Raw genomic sequence first — 11,816 nt, 5'->3', positions numbered from 1 at the left:
TGGTAATATTGATTTCTGTCCTCACATCTCCATGTGATATCACATCCCCTATATACAGAAACACCACAATATGTAGTAATCTCACACTTGACTGCATGGTTTTATTATGTTATCCTTGGCCTATGTACACGAAAAAATACCAGCAGGATGCCTCAAATCCAGGTGACATATCGCATTGACAGATTCTGTCACGGTTCTCAGAAAAGGGAACCCTAAGAGCACGACTCAGGAGGCAGATATAAAGGTAAAGAGTCTTTATTGAGGAAAAAAAAAAAAAAAAACCAAGGACACACAAATCCAAGCAGGCAAACAAAAGTACAGAGGGTCGCGCTGAAAACACAGGCAAGGTCAGAAACACGATCAGGATCAACACAGTGCTGGAAAGCTAAGGCACATGGCATTCTGGCAAAGAAGAAGTGGAAACGGACCAGCAGACTATATGCTAGGGAGCTGATGAACAGGTAAGTGGGAAGGTCAGGTGGCTCTGCTGGCGGGAAAAGCCAGGCAGGCGGGTGAGGGAAGGTGCATGGACTGAAACGAGGGCAGAATCTGAACATGTTCGCACAAACATACACTGGACTGATTGAATGAAAGGATGAACGAGCAGATTGAAACTCAAAACCATGACAGCTTCGCAGGAGATTGTTTGTCAGGGAGAATTAGTTAGAGAACAAAACAGTGGAAACTAACACCTCCGGTGCCAAGGAAATATACAAACACATGTCCAGACACAATCGTCAGTTCACTATAAACTGTGTTTATTGACGAGCCAAAGAGACATTAAAAAGTCTCTACAGGATTCACACGAGATTTATTTATTTCCTTTCTGTCATTCTGATTCTGCATTTGTATACTTTGCAAAGCATCACTTGCCCATCACTCAGAGCAAATAATATTGAATGTACCGTAAAATATTTCTGAAACAGAGTTAATAAAGTCAATAAAAACATGACAGCAACAGCAGCAATATAAATTTAGCATTTCCTCTGAATGTGTGAATGCTGTCTTAACAAGGTCTCCTTTACAAAAGTGATCTTGAATTTCAAAAATCACACTTATAACAGTGTCAAGGTAGGCAATAACACAACTCTGAATTATAAATAAAAGTAATGTGCATATGCCAACTGAACTAAAAGTGTTTTTAAGTGTAAAGGTAATGGCTTTCTGCAGAGTCTATAGCATTGCATATACAGTGTGTGTACTACCTGTGTGATAAATGAGGATAGATACAGACAGTATAAAGACAATTTAGTGTTCAGACATTTAGCAGTATACCTTCACTTAAAATAACAGGCAGAGAGAAGATAGATTGTTATGAGAGTAAAGAAACCTAATTCATACTAATATAGCGCTGTAAGCAGTTTGACCTTGCTTCTGGGTTGTTTGTAGAGCTGAGCACTGCCAAGCATGGTTATTGCCTGGAATCTATTTTTCTTTTCTTTTTAACTTGATTGGGTCAATAAAAACACGGACACTTAAGAGACTTTCAAGTTATGCTAGTTCCACAGAAATACAGAGTTGTTCTACTCAATACATTTTTCTATATTTCCTTCTTTTTTTAAACTCTGCGTGACAAGAATAGATGACAATGACACATTTCCCAATAGCAATCCTTTTGTTCATCTGCATAACTTCAATTTTCATAATTGCTTTGCTCAAATGGAGCTTCAGGCACCTGCCCAGCAGCACTATTTGGCTGCTATCGCTTTGCACTCTCCCTTATGTTGCATTCAGGACTCTGGCTGGTGATGTTACACACTTGGATCGGTGATTAAAAAAAGAGAGAGAAAAAGAAAAAAAAGAAAGCAATCTAGTAAAATATTCATCCCTTGGTTTCACATAAATTACATCTAATTATCACTTGTGCATACAGTTGTATACTTTTACAGATATTATTAATGGTATAGCACTTTCATCTGTGGAAGTGTAATTGACTTTAAATTGTGGCCATGTGAGTTCGCTCCAGTTTTGCGGGTGTCTCTGTGTGAAAAAAAATCCTAAAGGTTAACCCTCGTGTTGGAAGCTAGTAAAATACTTATTTGTCAGTTTAACATAAAGTGCATCTGTATCAGGTTATCATATTATATGTAACATTATATTGGTCATATATAGTAAAAATTGGATATTCATAATGAAACTTGATGGTTTATTTTCTGGAAAGAACATGTAACACAATGAATTTTCTCTGAGTACGTATGGCCTACTATAAATTCATGTCCTTCATCTCATGTTGAGCAGATAAATTTGACCTGAAAATTTCAGGTTTCACACACAGTTAAAGGAGTTACCTCACCGATTTAGCATTGCACTGCTGTGACATGGTCTGACTTGTGATGGACAGTTTAAAAACGGCTCGATCTGAGATTCACGTGTGTCCCTTCTTTATGACTCCACACCCCCAGATTTTCTTCATTTTCAGACCCAACTGATTCGGACTTGACTGACATCACTTGAGACAGTCTGTCACACAGCTCCTTCTGTAGCCACAAAGGCTTTAAATATTTTTCTCTCATATGCAGTAGTACATCCTCAACACCTGTAAACAGACTTTGATGTGTATAAGTGAGCTCCACTTTAATTTTTTTGGCATACCATGCTTTTGAGATCTGGATGGCGACCAAACCCAGGCTCTTTCTAGAGGAGTTACATAAGGCACTGGTATCACATCACATCCAAGGGAGGCAACATGTACCTTAATTAAAAATGACATATACTTCACTTGTTAGGTATGGTATGTATAAAGAAAGGTATTTACATGAATGTCCTGTTTGCTGTATTGCTTTGAATGACCAGCTATGTTTGGGGTGAACATCCACACAAAGGTTAAAGACATTTGAAGAAAATGTCAGGAATATAACATATATAGATGAAGCCAACAGGAGTGACTCAGAACCCACATTATCAAAGTGAGGAACAGATTCAGGAGGAGCAGAAGTGTGTCGGGTCATGTTTCCAGACCTCCGCAGTCCTCTGGAGTTAATGGAGGTCCACTGAAAGCAAAAGCACCTGATTGAGAATGTTAAATTTAATTTAAGCGAGCAGGAACAGGGCAGTGGAGGGAAAAAAAATGTGGAGAAATGGAAAATGTATCACTGCTATCCCTACTCGAAAGGTTAAAAATTTGTCCTTGTTTATTTTAATGAAATTCTGCATCAGGCCAACACCAGCCACCTCAGCAGGTTTAATTAGTCTTGGAATAAATTGTAAGTTCACTGATGGGATCCAACATCATGTTTGAATTCTGTGTCTTATGTAGGTAATTAATGCCGGTGAGTGGAAACTAATTTGAATGAGAGGTTGTGGTTAAGGGGACCCTGGGATGCCTGACGTTCGTGGGAGGCCGCATAAACACAATGTAAAGTTAAACAGGAAAATCTCTGAGGATCCTCCAGCTTAACACGCGCACAGTTGTTAACTAACACAAAAGACTTCCATGAGCCTAAACGCCGATGTGGGATATCACGCTCAAATCATGGTATGGAAACAGTGTACAACATGGACGATGTATCTCTCTGCTGCAGCGCTGACAAGCTGATTTCCTTTATCAGGACGCATTACCCTGACAGCTTATTTTGCTCAGTGCCGTGCGGCCATGTGTCCAAACATCTGCCAGCTCTAGCAGTCGCTCTGTGCCTAAAAAGACGCCTGCTAGTGCCAGGAAGGAGATAAACGCAGCAACTTTCTGAATTATTGAAGAAAGTTGGAGGTATGTAAATTTTAATGACGTTGGACATGAGGGGAATTTGAGGTTTGTCAGTGCTCTTTTCAATCAGGGCAAGGACATAAAAGCATCTTCTAATTAAACAATGAGCCAACTTCTATCTATTTTAGAAACAGTGGAGATCCCACAGCAAATTAAACCAGGCTTAATGATGAAACACAAACTTGGGTTGATGACTGAGATGCAGCAGCCAGAAGATATTATTGTTACAGCCATCATTTAGAAACAGTTATAGTGATAAATTACATCAAGTGTACACTGACAAAATGTTTGTAGTTTAAACCATAACCGGATTATTTTCCTCCTTATCTCAGCATCCTACAGGATATAACTGTTTTGTATCCGTCCTAGCAGGAATGTGAATTAATTAAAGTGAAAATGAGCCATGTATGCATGTATGCAGATTCCTCGAGCAGTTCAAGACATATTCTGTTATTCTCTCTCTCAGTTTTTCTCCAGCAGTTTTGCATCATTTGATAAATGGTGATAACTTTCAACAATCCTCTGTGACTTGCAAATTAGCGCAAGTTGTTGGAAGTGAAATGAAAATTGATCCCAGAGCTTTGTCGATCCTGGTAGAAATTATCTGTAAAAGAAAAGAAGAGGAAAAAAAAGCCCCATTGATGTTTTACTTCTACTAGTATAAACAAAGACTTGCCACTGAATATTCTGGGATGCCTGTTTTTCTGTTGGAAGAAGACAGCAGTTGCCATGTGCAGAAAAGTGGTTGCTATGTGTCGAGAACACGCACAAACAAAGGGTATAAATGGATGTTTCGCAGCTTGGGATTATAAAAAATGGAGAAGTGATATCATGTTTTTCTTATGTTTTACCAGGTTTTTTTTTTAACAATGAACACACAGTGGGTGTTTTTTCTTTATAAAGCAGTTACCAGTGGTTACTTGTGGAAGACAGCAACGCTAACGCTGTGTACAGGGCCTTGGCACACTGGCACCAAGTAAATTATTGCGGCCTCAATATACTGTATTAAATACGTTGACACTCTGACTTTATAACTGGATTTCTTGGCTATTAAAGCATCCATCGGAGTTCTTTGCTCGGATTCATTGCCCTTCTGTGACAAATGAAACCGTTATATTCTTCGGGAGCTTCACTGATGGTCCTAGGTGGTTTGAACAACTGCAGTGATTAATGGTAACATGAATTTTGCAGACACCCTCTACTGGCTTCAAATAGTAACTACTACAGCCTCGAATTATTCAAGTCACAACTCTCTCTTTTTATCCCCCTATCCTCTCCCCCTCTTTGCCCCAGTCTCTCTTTCTTTTGCTGACATTTCCTTTATCTAATACTGACCACCCAAATCTAAAACTTTCCATGTTTCTCTCATTATCTCTGCATTACAGAAAATTATTCTCCATCCTCCAAAATGAGGTCAGCTGCACCAACATATTACATCACGACGAAGCCTCTCTGCATTTGAGAGTGCTGTATTACTTTGATGAATGAAGTAATTTGCACATATGAAACAAGTGTATGATCTTATAATGATTTAAAACTAGCTGTGAAAATGGGACACTGAGTGGTCCAGTTAGAGACAGACGATAAATATAGAATAGAATATTATCTATAATCAATACAAGGGATGATAGTACCACATCAGAGTTGTGTTGCATCTTCATATGTCTGCAGGTGATACAAAGGTTCCCGTCTGCTCTCAGGGAATTATGTAGGTTTGAGTGTTATTGCTATCGACACCCTCCTGTTCTCAGGGGCAACTTTGTTTTGATTCACAGTTTTAAAAGTAAAATCAAACCCCTAAATCCTCAAGAGGAATCCTGAGCATATTCAATATGTAAGACTTTCTGAAAACCTACAAAATTCACATTTCCTTTTTCAAATAGTCCATTTGCTTATTGATTGTTTTTGCAGCTTTCTATCAGCATAAATCGTGGATGCAATCCTGTTTGGTAACCGTCCTCTCACAGCACACGAATGCATCACACAGGCAGACTTCTGAAATCTCTCCATGCATTTCAACACGACATAATATGACTTTGACACAAATAAAATCAGACGTGATGTTCTTTGTAATGGATTAAGTTGTCTGTCAGGCCATTCAGAGATTAAATGAAATCAGTGGCTGCCAAGAAAGCAGGAAAAAAAACCACACATCTCAAATGGTTGGCAGCAATGTCAAATAAATGTTATTCCAGTAAAATGGGCTAAAAACATGCAAAACACAGGTATGGTCCTTTAATCTTTGAATCAAACATCAGTAGATGCCATGATTTTTGAGTTTTTCCTAACCACGCTACTTTTTCTGATTCACAGTCCATTAGCAGCTCCGAAAACTGGCTTCAAAAACAACTCGGCCTCAAAAAGAAGAACTTTTTTTAATAGTGCAACTCCAATGCAAATAACTTTTGTTTTTCATATAAGCTAAGTTGGCAGTTATTCACCATTAATCAAGATGGAAAGATGCTGGACGGGAAGATGCCAGTTTGTAACATTAATTTGCAATCCTGGAGTGCGTCCCACTTCTTTGACATGTTAGTTTTAAAGCATTACAGCAAGAAAAGAAACCAAAAACTGCTATTGGCTTGCTAGAGGCTTACTTTCCAAACCTCTCTTTGCAGTTTTAGAGTGCTACCCTTTTTAAGGTTGTCCTGCCGTGGCAGACAGACGCTCGTGACACCCTCCTGAAGCATTAATGCAGAGTAGATTCAGTGCAGAAACATAACACATTGATGTGAAGAACTAGAGGACAGACCAACAAAAGATAAAACTATTTGGGGAGAGAAATAATGGTAAAAAATAGCTTTTGATTAAATAATGTAGGAGATTGAGAATCAAATAAATTATATATGGTCATAGCCTGAATTGCATTACATAATTGATGCACACAGTCGTACATTATGTACCAACTGTCAACATGTGAAATGTGTTTGAAAAAATAATACAAGTGTGATTCTCAAACCACTTAAGGGCAAAAGAGGAAGGAGATGCCCATGGGACAACGTCGGTGTCATGGCTGGACTCGCATGAATCATATATATCTGGCCTTTTCTTTTCTTTTCCGCTCTTTTTTTTTTTCTTTAAATCTGAAACACAATTTAACTGTCAGAGAAAGTGTTAGGACGCCTTTAGGGTCTCAGCTCCCAAAGGGTGAAAAAGATTAGAATGTCAAATGTCAAAGCACAGATTACAAATGCCTCATGAAACTACTAGAAACTGCAAAGAAATACTGGAGGGTGGAGGATAGTTCTGGGATTCTTTAATTTTTCAGGTCTTGCTGTGAAGCTCTATATGATACTTCATGACTCATTTTACTCAGTGTTAGCTGTGACTGCTTTTATGTTTTTTGCAACTACCATAGTAGTGCATGCAGTGTCACCTGTGTGTATTCACATCACTACAACTTTTTATTTTTTTTTTACTGTGTTATTAATTATAACGTTTTGCCCGTTCCCCTTTTTTCACGTTTTTGAAATCCACAGCACAGTGCATGCAGTGAGCCTAATAAGTGTTACTGTTCAGGAGAAAATTGAGTTTCAACAGGGGCTGCGACGCGACCACCAAAATTAGTCTGCAAGTACAAACACTCATCTGATGAAGAACTCCTTGGCTGCATCTTGTTTTTAATATTCTTTAGTTAAGATTAACAAGAAATAAATGTCACCCATCTGGGGTTTTTTATTGTTATTTGCATGCTATTCATTCAAACATACAAATAATAATAATAATAATAATAATAAAAGAAAAAAAAGAAAATCAACACTGTGGAACTCATCCTTTTTATTAAAGCTATAAGCCTGGATCATGTCATGCTTGATTTCAAAACAGCTCCAAGGCAGTGTTTTGCAAAAGAAAACAAATACATCACAGCTTTGGCTTTGTGGAGCCTTGTGGCTTACTGCTTAAATTATGACCACAGATTTTCCCTTGGCCTTTTAATTTTAGACTGTCTGTTAATTAAGTTTACACTGATTGCTGTTTGCGCACTATTATTTTTCCGACTACGATGTTGCATATTCTTCTATATGAAAAATGATGTGCTGAAGCGGGAGTGAGGAAGGACGCTGCAGGACTACTGAATGTTAATGCTTTAGCTGTAACATTAAGGCTGCATCTTCTGGATGTTTTCGAATCTAGTATTTTCTTGACGAATCGATTGATCGTTTAGTCTTTAAAATGCCAGAAAGGAGTGAAAATGTTTGTCTAGAACCTGAGGGGACGTCTTCAAATTCAAATTTTGCCCAAACAACCCACAGATTTTCACTTTACTCTCACACAAGACAGCAACAAGTCCTAACAGTTGAGAAGCTGGACCCATGAATGTCACTTGAATTATTTATTTTTGAATTGATGAATTGATTGAGTTTATGATGACTGATTAATTGATTAATTGTGTTGACACACAGCTAGTAGATTCCACTGATGAAGTGACAGGAAACCTGTAGAGCTTAGATTATGGCAAAAATTATTCTCACATTATATGATACTGATAACTGTATGAATTATAGTTGCACATATTGATGTACATTAAGAAGGAACATAGGTACAGTTAACTTTATTTGTTTATTTAATTGATTTTGTGGTGTTTCATCAGTCTGGGGACATGTATCTCCACTCATAACTGTCAGCATGTTGAGGCTGTGACACAACATTTTTGGAGTCCACATGACTAATCAAAGTGTGACCCTGGTGTATCACCTGATAGAACGAGATAGAGAGCAAAACTGAAAAGTATTCAGAAACTTTTGTCGAGGTTAATTGCATTTGATCAGTCAGAATCCAGTCAGGTCTGGAGTAATTGTCAACCACGGTGGTGTTCTGCGGCGTGTGTGGAGGTAGTGCAGCCTGGAGGATCGTGCGAGGATGCCCACGAGGCTGTGGGGGCTTTGAAAAGGTAGGCATTTTGGAGAGGAAGCAGATGGCTCACATTAAAAGCAAAGGGCCCTTGTGACTGTCCTCAATGGCCCTGCAGAGAACTGGGTAATTAAATGAGAAATTTAATCAGATTCCTCAAATTAAATGTCCAGCTGGATAGTTCTGCAAGAACACCACTGACTACACATTTACCTAGGGGAGTGTCACCGGTGGATGCATAATTCTCCAATCAGTACACACTCATACATGATGATATTCCAGGTGATGATTACTGCTAAAGTATTCCATTCACAGTTCTGCCAGCAGGAGGCAAAGGGACATCACTGTGTGGCCACAGGAGGGTCATTTTAATAATGGGGCCTGGGAGGAAGCAACAGAACAGAGAGATGACAGGATGGGAGCTGAAATCAGTGGATTTAGTAGGGACACTATTTCATCTTTTCTCTTTTAGAACAAGGCTTCCAATCCTCTGTAGATTCTGGCCTGGGCTAGATAATATTCTCACAGTATTTCATCATGTTTGATGCAACATGTTTGATGCAACATTTAAAAGAGACGCAGCAGAAGTCCAGACAGACTGGACCTGACAATCTGACATTGATTTCTTGAGTCTTTCTTATCACAGCACGGTAAACATAAAAAACAAACTAGTAACCCGTCTTCTGGGTCCATTCCGAGTCATGTTTGCATTCAGCAAATCCAAGAACCGCCTCCCCTCCCTCCGATTCCGCTGCCCCCGCCCCGTGAAGACTCCCCCCAACTCACCCACCCATTCTCCCTCTCTCTCTCTCCCTCTCTCACACGCAGCCTGTCCGGTAGGACGGGACCAGTAGCCAGATATCCATGCATGCCTGACCGCTAGTCTTACTTCCTGGATGGAAGAATGGGACATTTCCAGCACCACTTTTCTTCGCGTTGTGCTTTGCCCTTCGTCACGCTGACGCCGCGGATAATCACTTCATAATGATCACGCGTAATCAATATTATTCGACCACTTTTTTGTCTTCCCCCGCTGTAGTTAAAGACAGCGATTGATCGCCGATTGAACCCCTCCACCTCCCCTCCTCCTCCTCCTCCCTCTCCACACTTCGGGAATGTCGCTATCTGGAAGCCCGCTACAGGCACGGTGGAGTCCGACAACAGATTCTGAACTGTTTCTGCACAGCCGTGGTGTGCGTAACGTTTTATTCCTCGAAGCTAAACACAGCCGCTGCTCGGACTGGAGGCGAATAAATTAGTCTTTTTTTTTAAAAGCAGTGACTCTGTAGCTTAACTGCTAACCATTACTTTGATGCTCTGCCTTCGTGGCTGCTGTGCCAACTTCGTTTCCAGCTTCGGTCGTGTGTGTGTGATTTTCTTGTTTTGTTGTTTTTCTTTTTAAAGAAGAGAAAAGACTGAGAAACTTTGTCACCCGTTGCCTTCTTGTTGCTCTCGATGAGTAGTCTAACATGCGGAGGATACGGGAACCGAGTTACTGGTGGATTTTATCCTTAATGTTTTTAACCTTGCCCAAACACAAAGACTGTCACCCCGGTAAGTACTTGCAACACACGGGTTAGCTTATCATTTAAATTAGCCTAACTAAAAACGGAGTGTCCCCGGTGTTGAATTGGTCTTTTATAATGAAGGGTAAAAAGCCAGTTTTGTTGGTCGTTTTTTCCCTCCCTCTTTCTCTCTCTCTCTCTCTCTCTCTCTCTCTCACAGGCAACATTTTAGCCTGGGTTCCACTAACCGTTACAGGGCCGAGCCGAGCCGAGTTTAAACGTCCAACGGTTGACGCCGAGCCTCCGTGATTCGTGTGCATGTTATTGATTAGGCAGCTGGACTATGGCGCAAACTGTCTTCCCTCTTAGCTTTACCGTTTGGATAAACATTCAGTCCCTTGGTTTTGGTCCGACGACTCCTGTTTGACCCTGACGTTTTACACGTTAGCCACAGCACTGGTTACTCATTCAACATGGTGCACAGTCAAAAGAATTCATCAATTTAAGGAAATGTGCTATAACATCCCTGTAGGCACGCACAGGCTCTGTGGTTACTCTGAGACTATACTTTATACTATTTCACTTCATCTCATGTGGAATTAAGCATGATTTCCTCCCCCCCTTCCTTCCTCCGCCTGTTTAGCCTGCAGTTTTGTCATGGTGTTTATAAGGTGTCCCAAGTTTTATGACAGGCTTGCTGTAGTTGTGGTCTTGATCTGTGTGTGGAGGTATAATCTGTGTCTGCTTGCTGTCATGTGCGTAGGTAGAAACGAGGATGAAGGCGATAGTTAGCGCTGTTGGCTCGTAGATGGATGGATGCATGTATGAGGGGCGATTAATGCCACTGGAGCTCAAACGGTACTCCTGGAATATGGCAACTGGGGATTATTGTTGAGTGTTGCACTGAAATCGGTGGCGCATAAGGTTCAGTGCCACCAGAGATTAAAGAGCTGCCCCCACCCATTATTTTCATTATTGATTCATCTGCAGACCATCTCAACTAGTGGATTCATCTTCGAGGTCTCAAAATGCCCTCAGTAAAAATGCACATCATATTTCATATGATGCATATATTTCATATACATAATATTCTCCCAGATCCCTTCTTGACATTTTCACATGTCTGATTTTGTCCGATTAACAGCCCACAACACAAAGATATGCAATTAGTAATGAGATAAAACAGAGGAAAGCAGCAGTAAATGGAGAAGCTGCAACCAGGCTGCATTTTTTTCATTTTCAGTTAATCTGTTGATTATTTTTTTAATTAATCAATTAAATTTTCTTGTTTTCAAAATGCCTGAAATAGTGAAAAAGGTATTAAGTGTATTTTTTGGCATTATGGCAGTCATCATGTCGACACACATAATTCCTGCGATTTCCAGTGAGAAACACACTTTTTTCACTTAGAGAGTTGACTAGAGACTTTAACAGAGGAGTACAGAGGACTGATTGAGAGCTTTGTCACATGGTTCAACAACAGTCATCTGAAGCTCAATATGAGGAAAAAACCAATAAGCTTGTGGTGGACTAATGGAAGAACAGAGGGCCCCTGTCCTGGTTGTCATCCAGAAAGAGGAAGTGAAAAGGGTGGACTCCTACAGAAAAGTGTATTTGGTGAACATTATGATTTCACTGTTATGTTGACCTTTTGACCTTTTGGATATCAAGTGTCATCACTTAATGAGCATATGAATTCTTAGGTTTTGGCCAAAAATGTGTTTTGTGAGGTCATAGTGACCTTGACCTTTGATCAC

The 11,816-nt window shown here is 39.9% G+C and overlaps 1 protein-coding gene across 1 annotated transcript in view; it reads left to right on the top strand.

Annotated features, from left to right (window-relative positions):
- The first annotated feature begins 9,356 nt into the window (after nucleotides 1-9,356).
- ca16b (carbonic anhydrase XVI b) overlaps nucleotides 9,357-11,816 on the top strand; it is a 100,702-nt gene continuing 98,242 nt past the window's right edge. The window contains exon 1 of the mRNA XM_018686553.2: nucleotides 9,357-10,108. Within this exon, the coding sequence (XP_018542069.1) occupies nucleotides 10,024-10,108 (85 nt within the window). The 5' untranslated portion in view covers nucleotides 9,357-10,023. The remainder of the gene's footprint in view (nucleotides 10,109-11,816) is intronic.

This window comes from Lates calcarifer, linkage group LG12, assembly GCF_001640805.2.
Source record: "Lates calcarifer isolate ASB-BC8 linkage group LG12, TLL_Latcal_v3, whole genome shotgun sequence".
Lineage (NCBI taxonomy): Eukaryota > Metazoa > Chordata > Actinopteri > Centropomidae > Lates > Lates calcarifer.
This window is presented reverse-complemented; position numbering and strand designations above follow the sequence as displayed.